Here is a 21,674-nt window from a genome sequence, read left to right on the forward strand (position 1 = left end):
GAGCTTCCACAATCATCTCATTCATTGATGATGCCACATTGATCAAAAGACCACCATACACTTTTTGGTTGCTCGCATTTTCTGATTCCCTCGCCTGATTTTGGTTTTCTCCTTTTTCAAAACCCTTCTCAGCTTCCAAATATTTACTAAGACTTTGTTGCTCTTTTGTACAATCATCTTTTTAAAATCTTAGAGTTGGTGTATTTTCCATAGTTGGATCGAAACCATAATTTTTTATGACTTCTGTGTCATTGTTTGTAGAAATATCATCATTTTTATTGCCATTTTGGATCAAAACTCGATGGCAAGTCTAATAACTATCTATTCACCCCGTAAACTGATCCCTGATGAGACCCTTGTTGAGACATTATGTCAGAAAGTACATGAAGTGAATTAGTAATATTTTCTTGGTTTTCCTGTACTTTTTCAATTAACTTCCTATCAATAGTCTCTTTTGCCTCTTTTTGTGTGTCGATAACTGGTTTGAATGTTTCTCTGGTATCATATCGATACACAACTCTTCCATTATGGTAATACTTAATTTCTTTTGATATCCTATGTCTCGGAGGATCAGCTTTCATGCGCCTTTCAGTACTCTTTCTCGGTCTGTTTATGTCCATATATAAAAGATTACCTAATTAAGTGTTAAATGACAGTTATTCCATAAGATTAAGATGTTTGGTCAAGGCAAGAAGACACATCCCTTGTAATAAGCAAAGGTTGAACCCATTACCCTCAAAACAAATAAAAACCTCACTTGTCCCAGAGCGAGAGGTTTTGATTGCTGAGAAGGAAATAGAAATTAAAGTGAAACAGAAGTCTATTCAAGAGGATAGGGGATTGTCGATGATGAGAATGATGATCGAGTAACAAGAGAACGAGCAAGAGAAAGGATAATAGAAAATTAAGAGCGGATAAATGCTCTTGTCAATGAGAGAGAGGAACTTGATGAAGGCACTTCACTAAGAAAGAGAGTGAGAAATATGATTTCACAGTCTCAGATATTGTCCTGGCAGTCGGAACAGTGATTGGAGTTATTGTGAACGCATTGACAAGAGGCCTGAAGTCTGTTGCCAAAGGAATTGGAGATGGTTTAAGGCCCTTGGAGGTAAAATAGCTGCTATTCTACCCGGTCTTATCGGTTCAATAGTCGGCTTCATTTTTAAGACTGCTGGATCAGTGATGAGCTTCCTCGCTCAAAATGCATGGCCTCTGACGATGGGAGTCGCCATATTCATGGTTGAGCGCTTTCAGAAGAACAGGCGATCAATCAAGAATGCTGATACCAGTCCAGCTGAAATCAATCCGACCTCTATCATGTCATAATTTGTCTCAATGTCGCTCGAGCGTAAGCTGCAAAGCTCTTAATGATGTCATCTCCAATTGACTGATTTGTTGACTCCGAACTTCATGTCAGAACTTGCCTTGTTGAGGCTGTTATTATACTGTACTCTGAGTGTGTTCACAAGAAGATTTAAGTGCGTAAGCCAAGTGCCTGGTGATAGTGCAAGATCAAGTGTGACCTCAGCTTCATTAATCGCGAGCTGAAACCTCTGAACGCTCTTCGAAACTTCTTGCTTTCTGATTGCATCCTCAATCAACACGAGGAACTCGCGTTGAGCTTCCTTAGCGCTTCCTGATGAACCCAAGGTTGATGATCTAACATTGACTTGTGCACCGAGGATGCAATAGACGAATGCCTCAATGGACAGATTTGGTCTCGCCATCCCAGCTTGTGTCAGACCTTCTGACTTTTCTGCTATGAAGAGGTCGAATTGCCTCTCAACTTTCGCATTATAATTCCTTATAAAATAAATAAGATTTCCCTTGATGGCTTTTCCACCCTCATCGCTGAACTGTAGGATAAGCTATTGAATGATTTGCTTCTGGACCAACATATGACACATAAATGAAAACAGATCCAAGACCGGTTTAATTTGAAGCGAACAGGAGAAATCTCTGAATTCAATGTGCAAGGCACTTCGACTGTAAAGAGAATTTCAGAAGGTTATTATTTACTCAAAAGCCTTGGCCGAGCTCCTCAAAATACATTGAAGAGTGAAGGAGTGAAGGTTTAAATGAATACCCCAAAGGAGTTTTGGAAATCTGAATTCCTCAAAACATGCATATCCTTCTTGGCAAGGATCTGGCTGGAATTATACGACGTTTGAAAACCATCAACTTAATCAAAAGATTTACATCATTCACCTACCACCTTCGGATCTTTGGGCCACTAAGCAACTCATGCAAGAGACCACGAAGCGGCCCAAGCGTCCCAAGTGGCCTAAGCGTCCCAAAGGATCCCAGGAAGATGATTTGTGTATGTTAGAAGGACCTTGAGAATGAAATTACTCATTACCGACATGTCCTTGACAAATAAAAGAAAATTAGATCCGTTTGTCACAAATCATGCACTGTGACAGGAGTGACGTCGGCTGAATTGTCAACAAGCGGTATGGCAGTTCCTCTGAGTGGAATTAGGTTGATAGCTGGAGTACCCATGGCTGTTTCAGCCGGCTTTCTGGGATTTATATCAACAGTATTTAGTGTTGGGAAGTTCTCTGAAAAAAGTAGTTGAGAAATAATGCAAGACGCTCATTTGAGGTTGACTGAGGTTATAAAGTAACAAATCAAACAAGATTACCCACAGAAACTCGGATCACTCGTAAACATAACCAAAGAGGATTGGAGTTTGAAAGGAAAACGAGTGGGTTGAATATTATTTTTACAAAGGATATGCAAATTCAACACAGCTAAGTGTTTAATAGCCAACAAACGGTTATTAAATAATTAGGGTATCGGCTGATTATTTCAAAGGCTACGATTGGCTTATTTTGTGTTAATAATAAAACCATTTGGTCGAAAAGTTGGCTTTTTTTTGTTGTTTTGGTTTTCACACAACAAAAAATGGCTTCCTCAGAGAGTTGTATTTTCAGTTATAAAAAATTGGATCTTGTTGTTTCACTCTGTCGTTTTTATGCTTTCTCCGCCACAATGTATGAGAAATTCAAGAAGTCGTTTTTAAGGTAGTTTAAGCTTTATGAGAGGCAAATGTTCTATCGAAAATGAAATTCTTAAACCCAATATGTAAATTCACTTCACACCTGCTTCATTCAAGGATCAAATTTGTCTGATGCATCAGTTAAGTTTTTCTTGATGGCTGAAAAAATTAATTTGAAAGATTTCTGAAGCATCAGAAACAAGACTCAAATGAAATGTTTCTTTCTCAGTTAATGCCTTATGTAATCTTCAAGATTCTGAACGTCATATTTCATTCTTATGAGAGTCATTCCATATATTGTACACTTATAATTCTTCATCTATTCTCCCCCCACTGCCTTTGGAATTGCTTGTATGTTTAATGAAATGGTTTTGGATATTCATAATGTTGAATCCCGTCCGATTCAAAAGCTAATATAAGTGTATCACAAAAATCATCTATTTCAAGCAAAAATCCTGTCTGATGATTCATAAGCCACGAGGGCTTGACATTAGGAAATTTCTCACCAAGAATATTCTCAAAGATTTTACGGCATACAGCTTCACGGCCTGGCCGAAGGCTTCTTTCCTCAAAAATAATTTTTTTGTCATTTTTTATTTAAAATGAAAAAGATGGCAGACGTTTTCCAAATGTCAGAAGAACAGATGAGAAGCATAAAAATGTTTGAAATAAGAAACATGGTAATAGAAACAGGCATCAGAATTTTAGAATTTTAATTATAGAGGAAGCAAGTGGACATATCAAAGAGTCAACCTCGATTAAAAAATTCAGGCACTTAGTTTCTGTACGCTGGTGTGCTGGTCAGGCTTGACGTGTGAAGACCTACCAAGAGTCCGGCCGCCAAGCTCCAACGGCAGAACAGGCGAATGAGGACGTAATTTCCCAACGGCTGTGAAGGCGGAAGAGAGTGACACTCCGTGCCTCCGAGGAAGGTTTTTGAGCCAGAGGCTAGGAGAAGGACACTCTGATGTAAAACCTACAGCCCCGTGGTCGGCACAGCCGTCTCAGCCCGCTGAGCCTCTGTGGAGTGTCCCTGGGCCTAAGAGGTGCGCGTCCTGACCTCCAATTTAAAGCTGCTAAGCGCAGGCGGGAAGAAAAGTCCTTCATTGATGAAGAAAGGGCGAAACGACAAGTATTGAGATATGCCACCCCCAGTAAGGATTTTCTCCCCACTGATCTTTGGACTACGAAGAATCTACCATCATCATCTCTTGACGTCCATTTTACGAAATACAGACCGTTAAATCGAACTCCCAAAATTCATTGAAAGTAAGAAAGCAGTCGTGAACATAAATCATGCGGATGATCAGTGTTTCAAGTGATGCATAACAAGAGCGCGTAATCCGGTTGAGAAGACCCTTAAAGAATAACAAAGATTCTCAAAGCACAATCTGAGCAGCTCGACTGGAGCGGTATCAACTTTCTTATGAGTCTGAGTGCTATAAGCAAGTCTGAAAAGCAGAATGAAAACATTGCGGTAAATGTACTTGGTTATGAACGAGCCTCTTCGAGGCCCGGCCGAGGGCTCGATTTTTATCACATAAGAATTGATAGCAAAGCTCAAGAGTGAGAAATATTCCTATCTCATGCTCTCACTTCGCCATCCCTTCAGTATAAATTTTGAAATTTAACATAAAATATGGATATGAATGAAGAGAAAAACCCTTTGCCAGCCAGCGAAGCTGCAGAAATCACAGATGCTATGAGTATTCTCGAAGCTGAACCAGCAAGGGATTCAGAACATCGAGAGAAACTAGCTTTTCTCGTTGCAAGTGGTAAAACGAAGGAAATGATTGGTGCAAAGCAATCCGAAGATCTGACGGACTCGAGCCACAGAGGGGCAGGATTACAACCAGAACCAGAACTAGAAACATCGTTATCATTCTCACTCACTCAAATTCTTTCAGTAGTATGTGTCGTTCTCTCACTGGCTGGACTGTACTATAAAAGAAAAGAGTGGCCAAGCCACGGAGCGGCAGGTCTCGAGAGGGCAAGCATTGAAGAGGCAGAACATCGTCAAAAGTTTCATGATGAATACTTGTTGTCAATTTTCAAAAATAATGTTTAAGATAAATAAAATGGCAAGCAATAGCAATAATGATTGGAGGAACGCCCAACAATACGACCTCCTTTGTTAGTGGAAGCTATCTCGCTAGTATTTGAGCGGAGACCAGAATAGTGCTGAAAAAGAGAAAAAGAGGCATGATCTCACTGTGGAGAAGTACCAAGCGGCCTATGAAAAGTATCAAGAAAATCGAACAAAGCTTCTCGATTGGATCGCAACTCCTGAATCAAAACAGATTTGCCCTTGAAACTAGCAAATGACAAAGTGAGATACTCTTTGATCGGAAATGGGACCTGGTGATTTCTCTGCTAAGAGAAACAGGTCAGTCAATGATTGGTGGAGCAAAACCAGAACACAAAAAAGAGAGGAGTCTTGGATTTATCATGTTGAAGGAGTAGTAAGTTATGATTTAAAAATAATAGACATTGATAAAAAAAATTACCCGACAGCTCCTGGGAGATGGAAAATGATCAGCCATCATTGGGTAAAGGAAATTGACAGCGATTCAAGCGTCAATGCTTCTTCTTTATGGTTCAATGGTAAAAAACGTATTAACTTCTCTGCAACTCCTGCAACAGAAGGAGAATTCGTGTGTGGGGGAATTACACAGAAATATTTGGAGATCGTTTCCATGGAGGACTGAACTCAGACTATCATGCTCTTCTCATTAACAAAGACACTCTTATGACAGGAGACAAATCAAGGCACACCACAACTTCTTTGAGAGAAGATACCACAATAAAAACTTCGCACAAACAATCAACACCCTGATAGCGCGACAAGAGAATCGTTTAAGAAGATCGTTTAAGAGAATCGTTAAAAAGGACAATATGCACACCCTACTCAGAACTCACGAGTGAGACATTGTGAATATCATTCACCTGTAAAAAATTCAAGTTGCCTTGTAATCAAGATTAAATTTCATGAATAGCTTTAAAAATCAAGGTTGTTTTTAAAATGCGCCAAAATGCCCCATTTCTAACTACCTAGGTAGTTAGACCCTTTCAACCAATCTAGCTAGTTTTGTGTGTTTTGTGCAGTTTACCCACCTCAGCTAGTTTGACCATTTTAACGAATTGAAAAAATTCATTTAGTTTGGGCATTTTGTGCAGTTTAACCGTTTAAGCTAGTTTAACAATTTTAACTAGTTGAAGCAATGCAGGCGGTAATTGTGCATTTTGTGCAGTTTAACTGTTTAAACTAGTTGTTAAACCCCAATCCGTCGATAAACATCCCTGAGGTCGAGTTGTCGCGAAAGCTGATTAACCATGTAAAATCAAAACCTCCGATCTGAAATCCTTCAGGAAGGCGTTAAGAAAACTCACACCAAGCGTTTACAGTGTTTAACACAACATTAGGTTCGGAATCGTTAAAAACTTGAACGATATAGGTAGGTTTTAATCAAGTGGTCTCGCGGCACCGCACATGCAAGAAAACTTAGATATCACCTATGCGAACAAAGGCGACGGTGGCGCGTCTACCAGCTGCAACAGTACATCGCATCCAATTTGAGCTATACTAGCTAATCTGTGCATTTGGTTCAAATTGAGCGTTTTAGCTAGTTTAACCGTTTACTGTTGAAACAAGTAGTTTGTATAGTTTGTTCATTTTAACCGTTTTTGTAAGTTAAACCAATTTAAGCTAACTTGACCATTTTAACCAAATGAACCAGTTCAGGTGGTTCGTCCATTTTGTCCAGTTTAAACGATTCAGCTAGTTTAACCAGTTAAACTAAGCTAGCTACTTTGTTGATTTATTACAGTTTCACCATTTTAGCTAGTTTAATAACCTTATCCAGTTGACCTTATTTAGCTACTTTGTGCATTTTGTCCAGCTGGGCCGTTTTAGTTAGTTTAGCAATTTAAGCAGTGTAACTAACTCAGCTACTTTGTGCATTTTGTGTAGTTAAACTTTTTAAAGCTTAGGTTTGAGCCTAGCCCTTCATCAGAGTGATTGGAACAACGCATCTTATGCCATTTCACCCTTCTTGCTAGTTTGTCCTTTTTAAGCATACCAGATTGTTAGACAATTTAAACTAGTTATGACAGTTTGGTTAATTCTAACCGTTTTAGCTAATTTGCCCATTTCAACTGGTTAGGCTAGTTAATGGATTTTGCTCAGATGAACTGTTTTTGTTGAACCATTTGTGCTAACTTGATCATTTTAAGAAATTTTAAAAACTAATTGAGTTAAACTGAGCATTATGTACAGTTTAAAGCTTTCAGCTTGTTTGAGCAATTTAACCAGTCGAACCAATTCAGCTAGTTTGTCCTTTTTATTCGGTTAAACAGATTTTCGGTAAACTCAACAATTTAACCAGTTGAACTAATATTGGCATTTTTTTTCGGTTCAACCTCTTTTAGCAAGTTTGCCCAATTTGATCAGTTGAACTAATTCAGCTAGTTTGTGCATTTTGTGCAGCTTAACCTTTTCAGCAAGGAACACTACTGAACTAGTAGTTGAAATAAGACCTGAAAAAAATTCAAGCCCGTACAGGATTTGACCTAAGACTTCTGCGATACCAGGCACGAACGGGATTTGAACACATGACCTCTACGATACCGGTGTAGCGCTCTACCGACTGAGCTAACAAGCCAACTGGGAGCTGGTCAATACGGTTGGGTGTTAGTTTGGGTATTATTATGTTAGTATACTGAATACGGGCCTGAAATTTTTTCAGGTCTTATTTCAACTACTAGTTCAGTAGTGTTTTTAGCTGCGAGGATCTTTTTTATTCGTTTCTTCACCGCAGTGCACTTATATGAATTTCATATATCTAAAATCACTTTTCAGATAGATGGTCCATTTTAACCAGTTAACTCAATCAGTAAGTTTGCTCAGTTTGTTCAGTTTAACCGTTTTAGCTTGTTTAACTATGTAATGAGTTGAACCAGTTTAGCTGGTTTCTGCATATTTTTAGTGCAACCGTTTCATCTAGTTTCACCTGTGATGGGTAGTGACTGTGGAAATAAGTATCTAGAAAGTTCTATTAAGAATGCGTAGTCATGTTTACATGCATAACATGGAACTTTCTACAACATTCTAATCGGTCACGAAATCATGATGTAATACTGCTAAAATAGCCGTGCTATAAGCTTCCAGAATGATTTAGAAGAAATTGTAAATGTACATAAGGATTAACCGTGTATTAGAAGTAGTTGTTGTTGTCAGGAGTGACCGACTGTTTGGAAAGCTACACCGAGAGAGAGCCATCGTTCATTTCAAGGAACTATGGAGAAAACTGTGAGGTTGTGGTGAGCGAAGATGTAGACAGTTGTTATTGTTAATCACACCACTCCAAAAGGGCCACTACCATTCGTTCAAGAGCCATTCAACAAGATCCATGGTTGATTGTGTTGGGCTATTATCATAGACGGGGTCAGGGGACCAGTATTTGCCCACCTTCATGTGTGGATTTACCAGATTTCTTGAAGCCGTACTCTAGAGAAACATCGAAGTTAAGGTTATCATCAAAGAGTTAAACAAGTTTTTTACACGAGTGGGTCTTCCAAGCTCTATCCAGTCTGACCAAGGTTCCAATTGTATGTCTGGCGTATTTCAGCAAGTGATGCACCAGCTTGGGAGAAGGCAGTGTGGGTCATTTGCATACCACCCTTAAAGTTAAGGAGCTCTCGAGAGATGGCTTCAAACACCAAAGAACATGATGAGGATCTACTGCTTGGAAACCGAGAAAGACTAGACAAGGGTATCCATCTACTGTTGTTTGCTGCACACGAGTTGTTCCAGGAGTCTGAGATTCAGTCCGTCTGAGCTTGTCTTTGGGCACACTATGTAAGAACGTCTTAGGCAGACCTCAGCAGTACTAAGCCTGTTAATCTTTTGCAGTATGTTTCAGATTTTCACATAAATCTTTATAGCTTGTAAGTTAGATAGAGTTAATCTTAGTTAGTCTCAGAAGTCCATGAAAGAGAAGTATGATGTAGATGCTGTAGAACATGACTTATAGTCAGTTCAAAAGGATCTTGCTTTGTTGCCGGTGCCCGGTAACACACTGCATTCTAGATGTTCGTGACCTTGTGTCATTGAGAAGTTAAACGACCTTAATTATATAATAGTCACTAACAGACGCAGTTATGCCACGTTAATATGTTGGAGCCTTATGTAGAGAGAAGTAATATTTTAGTTAGAGCCTGCAAATGTTAACGCAGTTGTTTCTGAGACCAAAAAATTAAGTAATGAGCTTAATTGTAGTCATCTTAGTTCCACCTACGGAACGTAGACTCTGTGCTGTAACACCTGGAAGAGGGTCAACTCCAGAACCTGGAGATGCCACTGCAAGAGCATAAAGACCTGTTTCTTGATATCCCTACCAGGACAAATCGGATTTACAATGATGTGAATGTGGGTGATGTTGTTCCTGTAGAAAAACTCTTGTACAGGCTAAATTCAAGTAAACAACAATACCTCAAAGAGGATATAATTTGCGAATGTGTTCACTGAACCAAGTAGCAGTAGTCGGAGTTCTCTATGTATACTTGCCACTAAGCCAGATGGAAGTTACTGCACGTATAAAAATTATACAAAAGTGAATAGCGTGCTCAAGGCAGACACCTTTCCTATACCAAGTATGCGACGAAATTCGACCTTCTCAAAGAACTCTGGCAAGTTCCGTTGACAGATTACAACAAGGAGATTTAAGCCTTTGTAACACCAGAAGGATTGTACCAATATTACGTCATGCCCTTTGGTATGAAAAACTTACCTGCTACTTTCCAGCGAGTAGTTATAAAATGAGGTTTCTGGCGCAATTTGAAATCAAACTTGATATTTACGGCAACTCATGAAATCAAACTTGAAATCAACCTTGATTTCAAAAAAAAAAATTCTGGCACATTTGAAAGGCAACTTGAATTATTCACAGGTGAGTAATTTCACACCGTCTTCACAATGTCTCACTCGCGAGTTTCGAAGAGGATGAATATTATCATCTTGAACGATCTTCTTGTAACGCCATCGGCGTCGCTGAAATGGTGTTGATCTTTTGTGTGAATGTTGTATCTTTTTCTGCAAAGAAGTCGTGGTGTACCTTAGTTTGTTCTTCTGTCAAAATCGTGTTTTTGTAAATGATACATACCTCATTAATAAGTCACGCATTCAAGCTCACGGTTGATGATGTTTAGCTGAGCATATGAAAAAACTAAGATGTGACATTCAGTCAACAAGAGGTCCTCATAGAGGTTGAATAGATTATAACCATCAGTGTCCAGCCCGATCTCTCCTGCGAATTTTACAGTCAATCTGTCAAAAAGAGCTCTTGGGACATTGTTCACAATATAATTGTTTGCGTGACCACTAACTGCCAAGTTAAAGATGAGTGAAAGAGATGCTGGCACAAGGACAACTCCGTCATCAAGCATTGGAACTAGGACTCTAAGGACTTCACGTGGAGATGACCTATTAAGGTTAAATCTTAATTGTTAGTTACGCGGTCAGCCTTGAGGGCGAGTGACGTCTTTTTTCAACATTTGAATTGGTTTTTTCACTGAATGCCATTTAAAAAAAGAAAAAAAATGGATGATTTTGGAGATTTTGATCCTCTTTTTGAACACAATGACGGTGATGATGATGATGAAGATGAAGGAAATACAACAACACCTTTTCAACCTGATTATAATTCAACCTCAGGGCCATCAGGTGAAGTAACTCCAATGACGACAATGAACAGGGACAAGAGAAAGGGTCAAAAACAGCTGACATATCTTTCATTGGAGGTGATACTACTTATTCGCGAGTCGTCACTTCAAATGAGAAGGCTGGGAATCGCTTTCCAGAATTTATCCCAGCAAAAGTTTCAGACTTTGAGGTTTCCTATAGTAAAATAGGAAGGTTGCAGGTTAAGATGTTTTGTCAGGGCAAGAAGGCGCATCCCTTGTATAGTAAGGAAAGGTGTCCAAAAAAGCAAATGTTGAATCCATCACTCCCAAAACAAATAAAAACCTCAGGGGAGGATCGGGAGATTGCCAATGATGAGAATGAAGAACAGGCTTTAAGAGGAGGAGCACGAGAAAGGTTAATAGAAAATTAAGAGCGGATTGATGCTCTTGAGAATGAGACAGGAGAACTTTAAGAGGACACTTTACTAAGAGAAAGAGTGAGAAACATTTTCAAAGAGTATGGTTCACAGTCTCAGCTGTTATCCTGGCAGTTGGAACAACGATTGGAGTGATTGTGAGCGCATTGACAAGACGCCTGAAGCGTGCTGCCAAAGGAATTGGAAATGGTTTCAAGACTCTTGGAAATAAGATCAGGGGAATTCTCCCACGTCTGATCAGTTCAATAGCCGGCTTCATTTTCAAGACTGCTGGATCAGTGACCAGCTTCCTCGGTCATGGCTTCTGACAATGGGAGTCGCCATATTCTTGGTTGAGCGCTTTTAGAGGAAGAATCAGTGAATCAAGAAAACCGAGACCAGACCTGCAGAAATCAATCTGACCATTGCTGTTAAGGACATTAGCCAGAAGGCTCATTTTTCTTTAATTGCTTATTGATTAGTCTAATTATTTCAGAATGTTTCCTGATACGAACATAGTTACAATGGTTATCTGTTTGTTTATATTTCTATTGTTTTTGTAATCAGACATTTCAGCGTTACCACGCGCATATAAAAGCGAGTTTAGCGTCCCTGTAATCAGTTCCCCGAGAGTTTTTTAGTAGTCGTAGGGAACTTTCGTCTTTTCGTTTCTTAAACCTTTGACACAAGCGGGACCGATATGCGAGTACCTTTGTAACTTTGTTTTTCTAATTTAGTTTTCCAACATTGGGTGAAAGTATAAAAACAGATATTTCTTGTAATGACGTATTTCAATTGATTCGAGATTTAAAGGCCAAAATTGCTTCAAATGCAAGTGAACGCCCACCATTTAGATAAGGACGATAGGCTGTTAACCAGCTACCGAATTCTTTTTGGTACTTTAACGTAGTTTGTATTGGTTTATTTATATTGTTCATTGCCATTGTATCTCGTTATTGGCGTTAAGGCCCAGTTTTTCATTAGATTGATAGAACTTCGTTGTGTTATTGTTTCAGCTTACGATCGATTAATCGATCGATCGATGAATTGATTGTGAGATTGATCGTGATTTTGATTTTTTTTTGTGGATTGCGTGCAAGATTAAAGATTCGTGTAAACGGTCAACTTTGATCTTTATATTTCAGTCTCGATCTGTAAAATAGCCCAAACACCTCGTTAACCGCGTCTTGGAGCGACACCGCTTGGAATCCTATGAATTGGATTTTTTGGTCGCCGCAAGCGCTACACTTACCACGTTATGACTTGTCTCATCTGTTGATGATTTTGTCTTCATCTGCACTTCAGTTGAAGTAGCATTAAATTTATTCAACAGATTAGAGGTCCGTCTGTTGATTTTTGATGAGCCCCCATTCGTATGCCTTACTCCGACTGATTTCATCTCCAAATTTGCTCATTTGTTGATTCCGAGCTTCACGTCAGAACTTGCCTTCTTCGTGCTTTCAATATACCTAGCTGTACTCTGAGTGTTCGGAAGATTTGAGGGCACGAGCCAAGTGCCTGGTGAGACTGCAAGATCAAGCCTGACTTTTGCCTCATCAATCGCGAGCTTAAACCTCTGAACGCTCTTTGAGATGTCTGGCTTTCTGATTGCATTCTCAACCAATACGAGGAACTCACGTTGGGCTTCCTTAGCGCTTCCTGATGAACCCAAGATTGATGATCTGACATTAACTTGTGCACCGAGAATGCAGTAAACGAATGCTTCAATCGACTGATTCAGTCTCGCTGTCCCAGCTTGCGTGAAGCCTTCTGACTTGTATGCCATGACGAAGTCGAATTGTCTCTCGCAAAAAGTTCTCCAGGTTGATCCTGGGCGTGAATTCATGGGTGTTGTAACCAAAGGGATGGCAAAGCGTAATGTAAGGATAAGAAGAGGAAATGTGAAACGTTCATAGGCATACGGGACTTGTTGAGTGATTCAATCGAACTTTAGGTGAGCTTCTCTTGACTTTTGAGAAAAAAAACTAATAAAAATGAGTTTTCCAATAGACCCAAGCAATCCTGGTGAATCAGTTCAAGGAATGACGAAGATATGAGCAATGAAAAGATTGTCAATCCTGCCAATTTAACTGAACACGAAGACGCAGGGACTAAGAAGTATGTGGATAAAAAATAGAAACAATTGATTTATTCATTTATTTGCCAAATATACCTCCATAACTCTCATCATTAAGACATTCATCAGAGAAAAAGCATCATGCTGGTATCACACAGACCATAGCTCAAACAGTGAATTATGTCATCAAAATTCTAGTTGAAGCAATTCACCTACTTTATACATTTTGTCTAGTTGAAGCATAATACCAGTTTTACCATATTAAGTAGTTCACTATTTTAACTAGTTTGTGCATTTCGTTTATTTTCACCGCTTTAACTACTTTGAACGTTTTAACTACTTCTCCTCATTCAACTAGTGTATGCATTTTGTCCAGTTCAATGCTTTAGCTAAGTTGACTACTGACCAGCTTCTTTGTGTATTTTGTTCCGTCTGGCCGTTTAAATTAGTTTTATTATTTTAACAACTCGAATCAATTCAGCCACTTCGTGCATTTTGTTCACTCTAACCGTTTGTTCAGTTTTTTCATTTTCGCTAGTGTGACCGTTTGAAGAAGTTGAACTAAGTCAGGTCGTTTCTGCATTTTGTTTAGTTTAACCGTTTTAGCTAGTTTCACCATTTAAACCTGTTGAATCAATCCAGTAAACTTGTTTAATTTAGTTTGATTTTAATAGATTAAACCAACTCAGCTAGTTTGTGCATTTTATGCAGTTTACCCCTTTTTAGCTAGTTTGGCCCGTTTAACGAGTTAAACCAATGAGGTAGATTTTGCTTTTTCTGCAGGTTAACCATTTTAGTTAGTTTGACCATTTCAACAAGTTAAACTAATTCAATTAGTCTGTGCATTTTTTTCCGGTTTAACCGTTTTAATTGAAGTGACCATTTTAACCAATTGAACCAATTTAAGAATTTTGTCCAGCTTCACTGTTTTAAACAGTGGCCCATAGGGTACACGCTATCCATTTTTTTAAATTCAAATTTTAAAAAAAATTACGAAACTGTCGTCTCGCCCACAGAAACAATGTGCATGACAGCCGATCACGTAGGACGTAGTAAGTTTCCCATTAATCGCGCGATAATTTATCATTTATCGCGAGATAATATATTAGTCATCGAGCGATAATTTATCATTTATCGCGTGATAATTTTTCATTTATCGCGTGATATTTTGAGTTCATTGCGCGATAAAATTGAATTTGAAAAGTGGATAGGGTGTCCCCTAAGGGCCGCCATATCTATGGGCCACCATAATTTCAGCTAGTTTTACCATTTGACCCAGTTTAACCAATTCGGTAAGTTTGTGCATTTTACTCAGTATAACCGTTTCAGCTAGATTGGTTGTCTTAACCAGTTCAGCTAGTCTGCGCATTTTGTGCAGTTAATTTGGTTTACGTAGTTTGACCTTTTAACCAGTTGAACCTAATAAGCTTCTTCAGTCTAACCGTTTTCGCTAGTTTGACCATTTTAACTAATTGATCAATTCAGTTAGTTAGTGCATATTGTTTATTTCGACTTTTTTCTGCTAGTCTGAACATATTAGCCAGGTAATTCAGTTTGTGCATTTTGTTCAGTTCAACCGTTTAAGCTGGTTTGATCATTTTAACCAGTTGAAAGAATTCAGCTAGTTTTTTCATTCCATGCAGTTTAACCGTTTTAGCTAGTTCGACCATTGGAGCCGAATGAACCGATTGAGCTATTGTGTCCAGCCTCACGCCTTTTTAGCTAGTTTGAACCAATTCTGTTTGTTTGTGCATTCTGTTCACTTTAACCATTATAGCTTGTTTTACCATCTCAGCAAGTTGAACCAACTCTGCTAGTTTGTGCATTTTGTGCAATTTACCCGTTTTACCTAGTTTAGCCATTTTAAACAGTTGAACAATTCAGTTAGCTATTGAATTATGTTCAGTTCAACTGTTTTATCCAGTTGAATCAGTTAATTAAACACATTTATAAAAAACTTTTGTGCAATCAAACTTTAGTGCTTCAAATTGGCCCGCAAGGTCTATGCAGCAAGAAACTCTACTTATTGTTAATTGTAAAAGTTCTTTAGTATCTTCTTAAAGCGTGTTTTTTTTGTGAATTTGAATTATCGTAATAATTGCTACTACTGCAAATAAAAAACAAATTTTTATGATGACAATAATTATATTAGCAGCAATATGGTTATGATACTCGTGAATATAATACTAGTAATAGTGAAAGGGATGATGATGATGATGATTGGACTAAGACTTTATAGGGTAGAAGTTGAGAAACACTTAGAGGAAGAGTCTGAGGTGAACAAAATTCGATTAAAAAAAATCATTAAAAAATGTTTCCATCAGGCGTTGCAAATCGATAGTCAATGAATTTTTAAAATCACTAAAACCTGTTTCCATGAGGTGTTATAAATCGAAAGCAGGCGAATTTTTAACTCCCACAAATCAGTGCAAGCACCCAGAAAGTAATGATCGTAAACTCGTAATCTTGAATCCGCTGGATCGACAGCTAACGAATTAATTTTTAACCCCCACAAATCATTGTTAGTAAGCAGATGGTAATTATTGTACACTTGTAGTCTCGAGTTGCTTTACACAGTGGCTCATTTTAATTATTCCTTCTCTGACCTGGTTTTGTCATTTGTAGAGAAGCAAAAATCTACCCTCGTCAGCTGAAGCACTGGTTTTCTTTACGGGCCATCAGCCTTGTTCTAATTATTTCTGAAGAAGAGGAATGAAAGAGAAACTGAAGGAGTTTTCCCGATAATCGGGTGAGTGAATTTTTTTCCCTAATTTTTATCCTCTTGCTCAAAAATACTTTTGAATTGTTGTTGGCAAATATTTCCATGACCCTCTTCGAATAATTGTCAAGTGTCAGACGGTGACTCAGATGGAGCACTTAGACGTGGCGAAAGATGAGCTAATTTGGACAAGTCACTTGGAAAAAAAAAAGTAAAAATTGACAAAAAGTAAAATTTACCGATAAGGCTTTCCTTTACCACGCGCACTCGTTAATTATTGATCCATAACCATTGCGAAGTTCTGGTAATTAATTCCAATGTGTACTCTCAGTGCAGATCCCCATATCTTTAAGGTGTAGAAAGAGCTTTTAGTAGTTTCATGAACTTGTATATTTTCGAAATTGTTTAAATGTTTAGGTCAATAACTTTTACTTTTAGTCAAGGGAGACTGTCAAATAATACTACTAGAGAAATCCATTTGCTGAAGAAAGAAGTCTTTACCAAGCATTTAACTTAAATTCCTTAAGGTAATATTCAGTTTTGCTTGGTAAAACGCTTTGCATATGATATCATTTTATCTCATAGAAGGACAACTGAATTATGTTTTAACATCACGTCCTAAACTCATAAAAAAATCATGTTTTACAATATTTGCAAAATTTAACATCTAAAGCAATGATTTCAAGGTGAACAGGAGTTTGCATATGCAGATCAACTTTTTAGATTTGGAAAACTCTTTCACTGTCTTTCAGGCAATCATTGTTTTGCAAAAAAGTCAACCCAGTGTTAAATATTCGTAAGGCCGCAAAGTCGTCTTAAGCTGCAGTTCACCAATCATTATTAAATTTGATGTGTCGAAATACAAATTAACTTCCCACCGCCAACAGCCAACAACGCCCAACGCCATAATAAGTTATTTTAAAATATCGAACCAAGTCGTTTATTGCACTGAAACATGGTTTTATCCTCAAATGTTAAACATTTCTGACTTAGACAATACAGTTGGTCGCATTTCGAAGACACCAAAATGATGGGACTCGTATATTTTTCATAAGATGTTATGATTCGTATGTTGGATCATGTGTACTATAGGTGGACTCGGTCGACATATCGGGCGACAGTCGACCGATATATCGGTCGACTATCGGTCGACTATCGGTCGACTATCGGTCGACTATCGGTCGACAATCGACCGACTATCGGTCGATAGTCGACCGATAGTTGACCGATTGTCGACCGATAGTCGACCGATGGTCAACCGATATATCGACCGACTGTCGGCCGATGCATCGGCCGATATGTAGCGATCAACTGCCGGTGAAGTATCGGTCAAGTATCGGTCAAGTATCGGTCAAGTATCGGTCAAGTATCGGTCAAGTATCGGTCAAGTATCGGTCAAGTATCGGTCAAGTATCGGTCAAGTATCGGTCAAGTATCGGTCAAGTATCGGTCAAGTATCGGTCAAGTATCGGTCAAGTATCGGTCAAGTATCGGTCAAGTATCGGTCAAGTATCGGTCAAGTATCGGTCAAGTATCGGTCAAGTATCGGTCAAGTATCGGTCAAGTATCGGTCAAGTATCGGTCAAGTATCGGTCAAGTATCGGTCAAGTATCGGTCAAGTATCGGTCAAGTATCGGTCAAGTATCGGTCAAGTATCGGTCAAGTATCGGTCAAGTATCGGTCAAGTATCGGTCAAGTATCGGTCAAGTATCGGTCAAGTAGCAGTCAAGTATCGGTCAAGTATCGGTCAAGTATCGGTCAAGTATCGGTCAAGTATCGGTCAAGTATCGGTCAAGTATCAGTCAAGTATCGGTCGAGGATCGGTCAAGTATCGGTCAAGTATCGGTCAAGTATCGGTCAAGTATCGGTCAAGTATCGGTCAAGTGTCGGTCAAGTGTCGGTCAAGTTTTGGTCAAGTATAGGTTCACTTACCGACCATATCGCTCAGAAGAAAATAGGCTAAGAAAGAGTGCGAGGTTTTTTCGATATATGTTCCGATTTGGTAATGGAAAAATACATGGTAAAGTTGGTCGCTCTTGTGTAACTAATGTTGTACCTTAACGTATTTCCATTATTCCTAAAACTACCCGGCTTATGCTTTATCCCTGATGTAATGCTGCCCTTAATCCAACATATCTAAAATGATTATTATTCCTTAGCTCTTATAGCTCTAACAGGTCCTTAACGTTATTTTGCTTGTACAACGTTATCGATATTAACTGTCCAGTTTATGTCGGTAATGGGATCCACCTAAATTGTATCAGCTAAAATTGCAGTGTGTAACTACCCAGCTAAACGAAAAGTAAATGATCTTTTGAAACTGAACCAGGCGGTTAAACTCATAAGCAAAGCGATTTTATAAAGACTTCTTTTTGCAGTAGTATGTACATGTTGGTTTTGAATTAGAATTCACATGAGTACACCCTACGAGTACATTTAGAACTGAGAACTCAGATTCTTATAAGCGGGTAAGTACTGTAGTTTGACTTACTAAAACAAAATCAAGTCTGCAATGAATATCTAGTTGTCTTTGCCTCCAGATAATCCTCTTGCCATTTGGATTAAAAATTCTCCAAACATCGCATAGCTCCAAATTTTCCATCGCATTTTGCACTACCTTTAAAGCGTTCTGATGTGTTCTGGTGATGCCATTTTTTCAGAGAAAATTGAGAGAGTAAAAAACATCCTAAGCAGCTGGTCTGCTAGGAGACTTACTCTTCTAGGTAAAATCACGATAATAAAAGCTTTGGCAGTATCCCAAATTGTACATGTTTTAACCTCTTCCAACGCATCAAGGTGTACTTAAGGAAATCGATACCCTGCTATATGACTTTCTCTGGGAAAGCAAAGGGGACAAACTTAAAAGGACACAAATGATCAATGATTACGATAAAGGAGGCCTCAAGATGATAGATATTCAAAGCTTTAATAAATTGCTAAACAAGAAGTGGGTAAATGGAAACTTTTCGTAGACTTCCACCTCCAGAAGTGTAGGGGGAAAGTAATGTTTTTAAAGTGCTACTACGATCAAACTATCCATATCCATTTTTTATAATTTCGTGTAAAATATGACTGTCTAAAATACCTTGCTAAATATCAATCCATTACGACCATCAGAAATCTTTTTTGTATTTGTATTTTTATTTCCGAGAAGTTGCAGTCGCCATTTCTTTATCTCGTTCCAATTATAGCCTGGTTGAGAATTAGGGAAAATGACGTCAAATGCTCAAAATACCTCGCGTAAAATAACTCGAGTGTGCTAGACTATTGCAATGTTTGAATTTATTACAGGTAAAAAAAAAAACCCTTTTTTAAGAACCTAGATTTTAAGAAAAAAATAGATTAACTGAAAATGTTAGACAAAAATTGTACATTAAAACTCCTCTTTGAAACAGGTTCTTTTTTTTTTAGAAATTCAATCAAAGCAACAACACAGTTCCATGTATTAATGCTGAGTTTTGTTCTGTTTATCTTGGATAGCTTTGTAAACTTGGTAAATATATGCTTGGATTTTTAACGTATTATGCATACAATACCAAAAATAGGCCACGCCCTCCAATGACAAACAACTCATTTATTTTGAAAACTAGACTGCGAGCAGAGGGCGCGATCGACGAGCGGTGAGCGGCCAAGCAACGATCTCTTTTCGCTGTGACTGGCGCCCCTGCTGCTCGCAGATCACGGCCTCGCCCCTCATCGCTCGTCGATCACGTCCGCTTTTTCTTCGTTCGTTCCAGTGGGATTTCACTGCAAAAGAGACTGCTCGCAATCTATTTGAAAACAAGAACCTGTTAAAGAACCTGAGTAGCCAAATTTTCCAGTTAAGCACCATCTTTTATAATAACCTTCTTAGCCTTGCTTGGAAAAAATTAGGTTCCTATTAGCGGGTTTTTTACCGTATATGCTTCTGAGTCTAAAATTGAAAAAAATACCAAATTGCACCAATGTTGCACTAAGGTCACAGGAACTGTCCCGTTTCGGGGGAGGGGAGTACTCCCGTAAATTTTGAATAAGTGTGTGCCTCGAAGAGTCTTGAACCCTGTCCCACTTTAAGGATGAAACAAACGAAAATTGTCCAAACACGAAATATGACACCCTATTCAAGGAAAAACAATAACCAAACAACGGCTAACCACGCGCGGCAAAACACAAATCTCGATAAAATCGCTTTGTTGACAATTTTAGCGGAATTTGCTTTTTGTTTAGCTGGCCATTTACACACTGCAATTTTAGCCGATACAATTTACATATCCTATCTAAAGATCACAACGGAAACACAATGCTAACAGAGGCAAAACGATAACCGCCAAAACCATACCCTATCCCGCGGCACATACATAGACAAATGTACCCTATCCCGCGGCACATAAACAGACAAATTTCATTAAAACGTGTTGAATATATAGAAAAAATTAAGAAAGACTGTTTCCTAGCAGGTGCAGGACATAAGTGGGTATTATAAACTGAAATACGGTTGATGTAATGGTTCGTATGTATTTTAGTTGATATGTTTTCTGTTGTAAAAAAGACCTGAATGAAATACAATGTATACGAGGCATCGAGGTGAATCTCTTTATGGGCACATTTCTTGATGACACATTAATTGTTTCAAGGTAAAATGTGCACAGTTTTTGGCATTTTGGCTCTAATCTGGCTACAGGTTTTGCCGAAGATTTTGGGAATAATTCGGATGGCGCTATTTTTCTGTTGAAGTCACTACGGTGAGATCGACTTGCTGGGATGGAAGAGAAGAGAATAAAACGTGCTATAGCCATTCGCGAGAAGGAGATAAGGTGCAAATAAGCTTACATGTGTTCAATTGATCCTCAAAGGATAGTGACTAAAACACCACACGAGCACTACGAGTAACATACAAGTACATACGAGTAATTACGAGTCATACGGGCGCACACAGATACATATGAGTAACATAAAAGTAACATATACGAATACATGGAGTAACACACAGATAACATACGGTCAAATGTGGGTAATACGCATGAAATCTGCAAAGTAAAATACTAGAAATTGGACCTTTAACGGAAATCGTCGATTTGTTTTTCACTGCTCGGTATGGAGAGAAATTAGCATTTGAGGTGTGTGTGTCTGCGTGTGTGATGGGGGTGGGGGTGCTGGGAAGAGACCTTCCTTAATGCTTCCTGTGAGCCTATTACTGGATAAAATAGCAATAACAAAACTAATAATAAATTAAAATACTATTCAATCCTGTAGGCTGAACAACAACGCTGATTTCCTACGGTTACCACCCTCCCGAGGTAATACCCGGGACAAGATCGGCCCTTGTGACCCTGGGGTGGAAAATGTTTGAAGTTTTCAGTTTTTCCCGTGGGTAGGGGGTTGGGCAACTTTAAATAACTACCCACACAAAGACTCCTGGGGCGAAACGAGATATGTATTATTTTACTATTTTTTATAATTATTTCATTATTTCTCATTTCTTTTATTTTCATTGTATTTCTTATTATTAATTTATGTTATTTCTATTTTATGCAGCAATAGGCTCACACGAAGCACACGCAAACACACCCTCAAATGCTAATTTCTCCCCACCATAGTTAGTAGAGTCTCCTCTACTAACTATGTCCCCACACTACCCCGTTTTGTACATATGATATCATTTGCACATTTATCGCGATTGACTACCTAAATTACCCCGACCTGCTCCCGTGCTGGTCTCGTAGCTCAGTCGGTAGATCTAATTCGGAGGTCGTGGCTTCAATCCCCACTTGGTCAAATTTTCTTTGCCCCGTGAGGACTCCC

The 21,674-nt window shown here is 38.6% G+C and overlaps 1 protein-coding gene across 1 annotated transcript; it reads right to left on the reverse strand.

Annotated features, from left to right (window-relative positions):
* Positions 1-12,508: 12,508 nt before the first annotated feature.
* Positions 12,509-18,278, reverse strand: LOC149050483 (uncharacterized; the record flags this gene model as incomplete). Its single annotated transcript, XM_089192877.1, has 2 exons — positions 12,509-12,871; positions 18,228-18,278. Coding segments are annotated over 2 exons (414 nt in total), but the record flags the coding sequence as incomplete, so codon positions are not given.
* Positions 18,279-21,674: the final 3,396 nt, after the last annotated feature.

Source organism: Pocillopora damicornis, chromosome 2, assembly GCF_964200805.1.
Source record: "Pocillopora damicornis chromosome 2, jaPocDami1.2, whole genome shotgun sequence".
Taxonomy (NCBI): Eukaryota; Metazoa; Cnidaria; class Anthozoa; order Scleractinia; family Pocilloporidae; genus Pocillopora; species Pocillopora damicornis.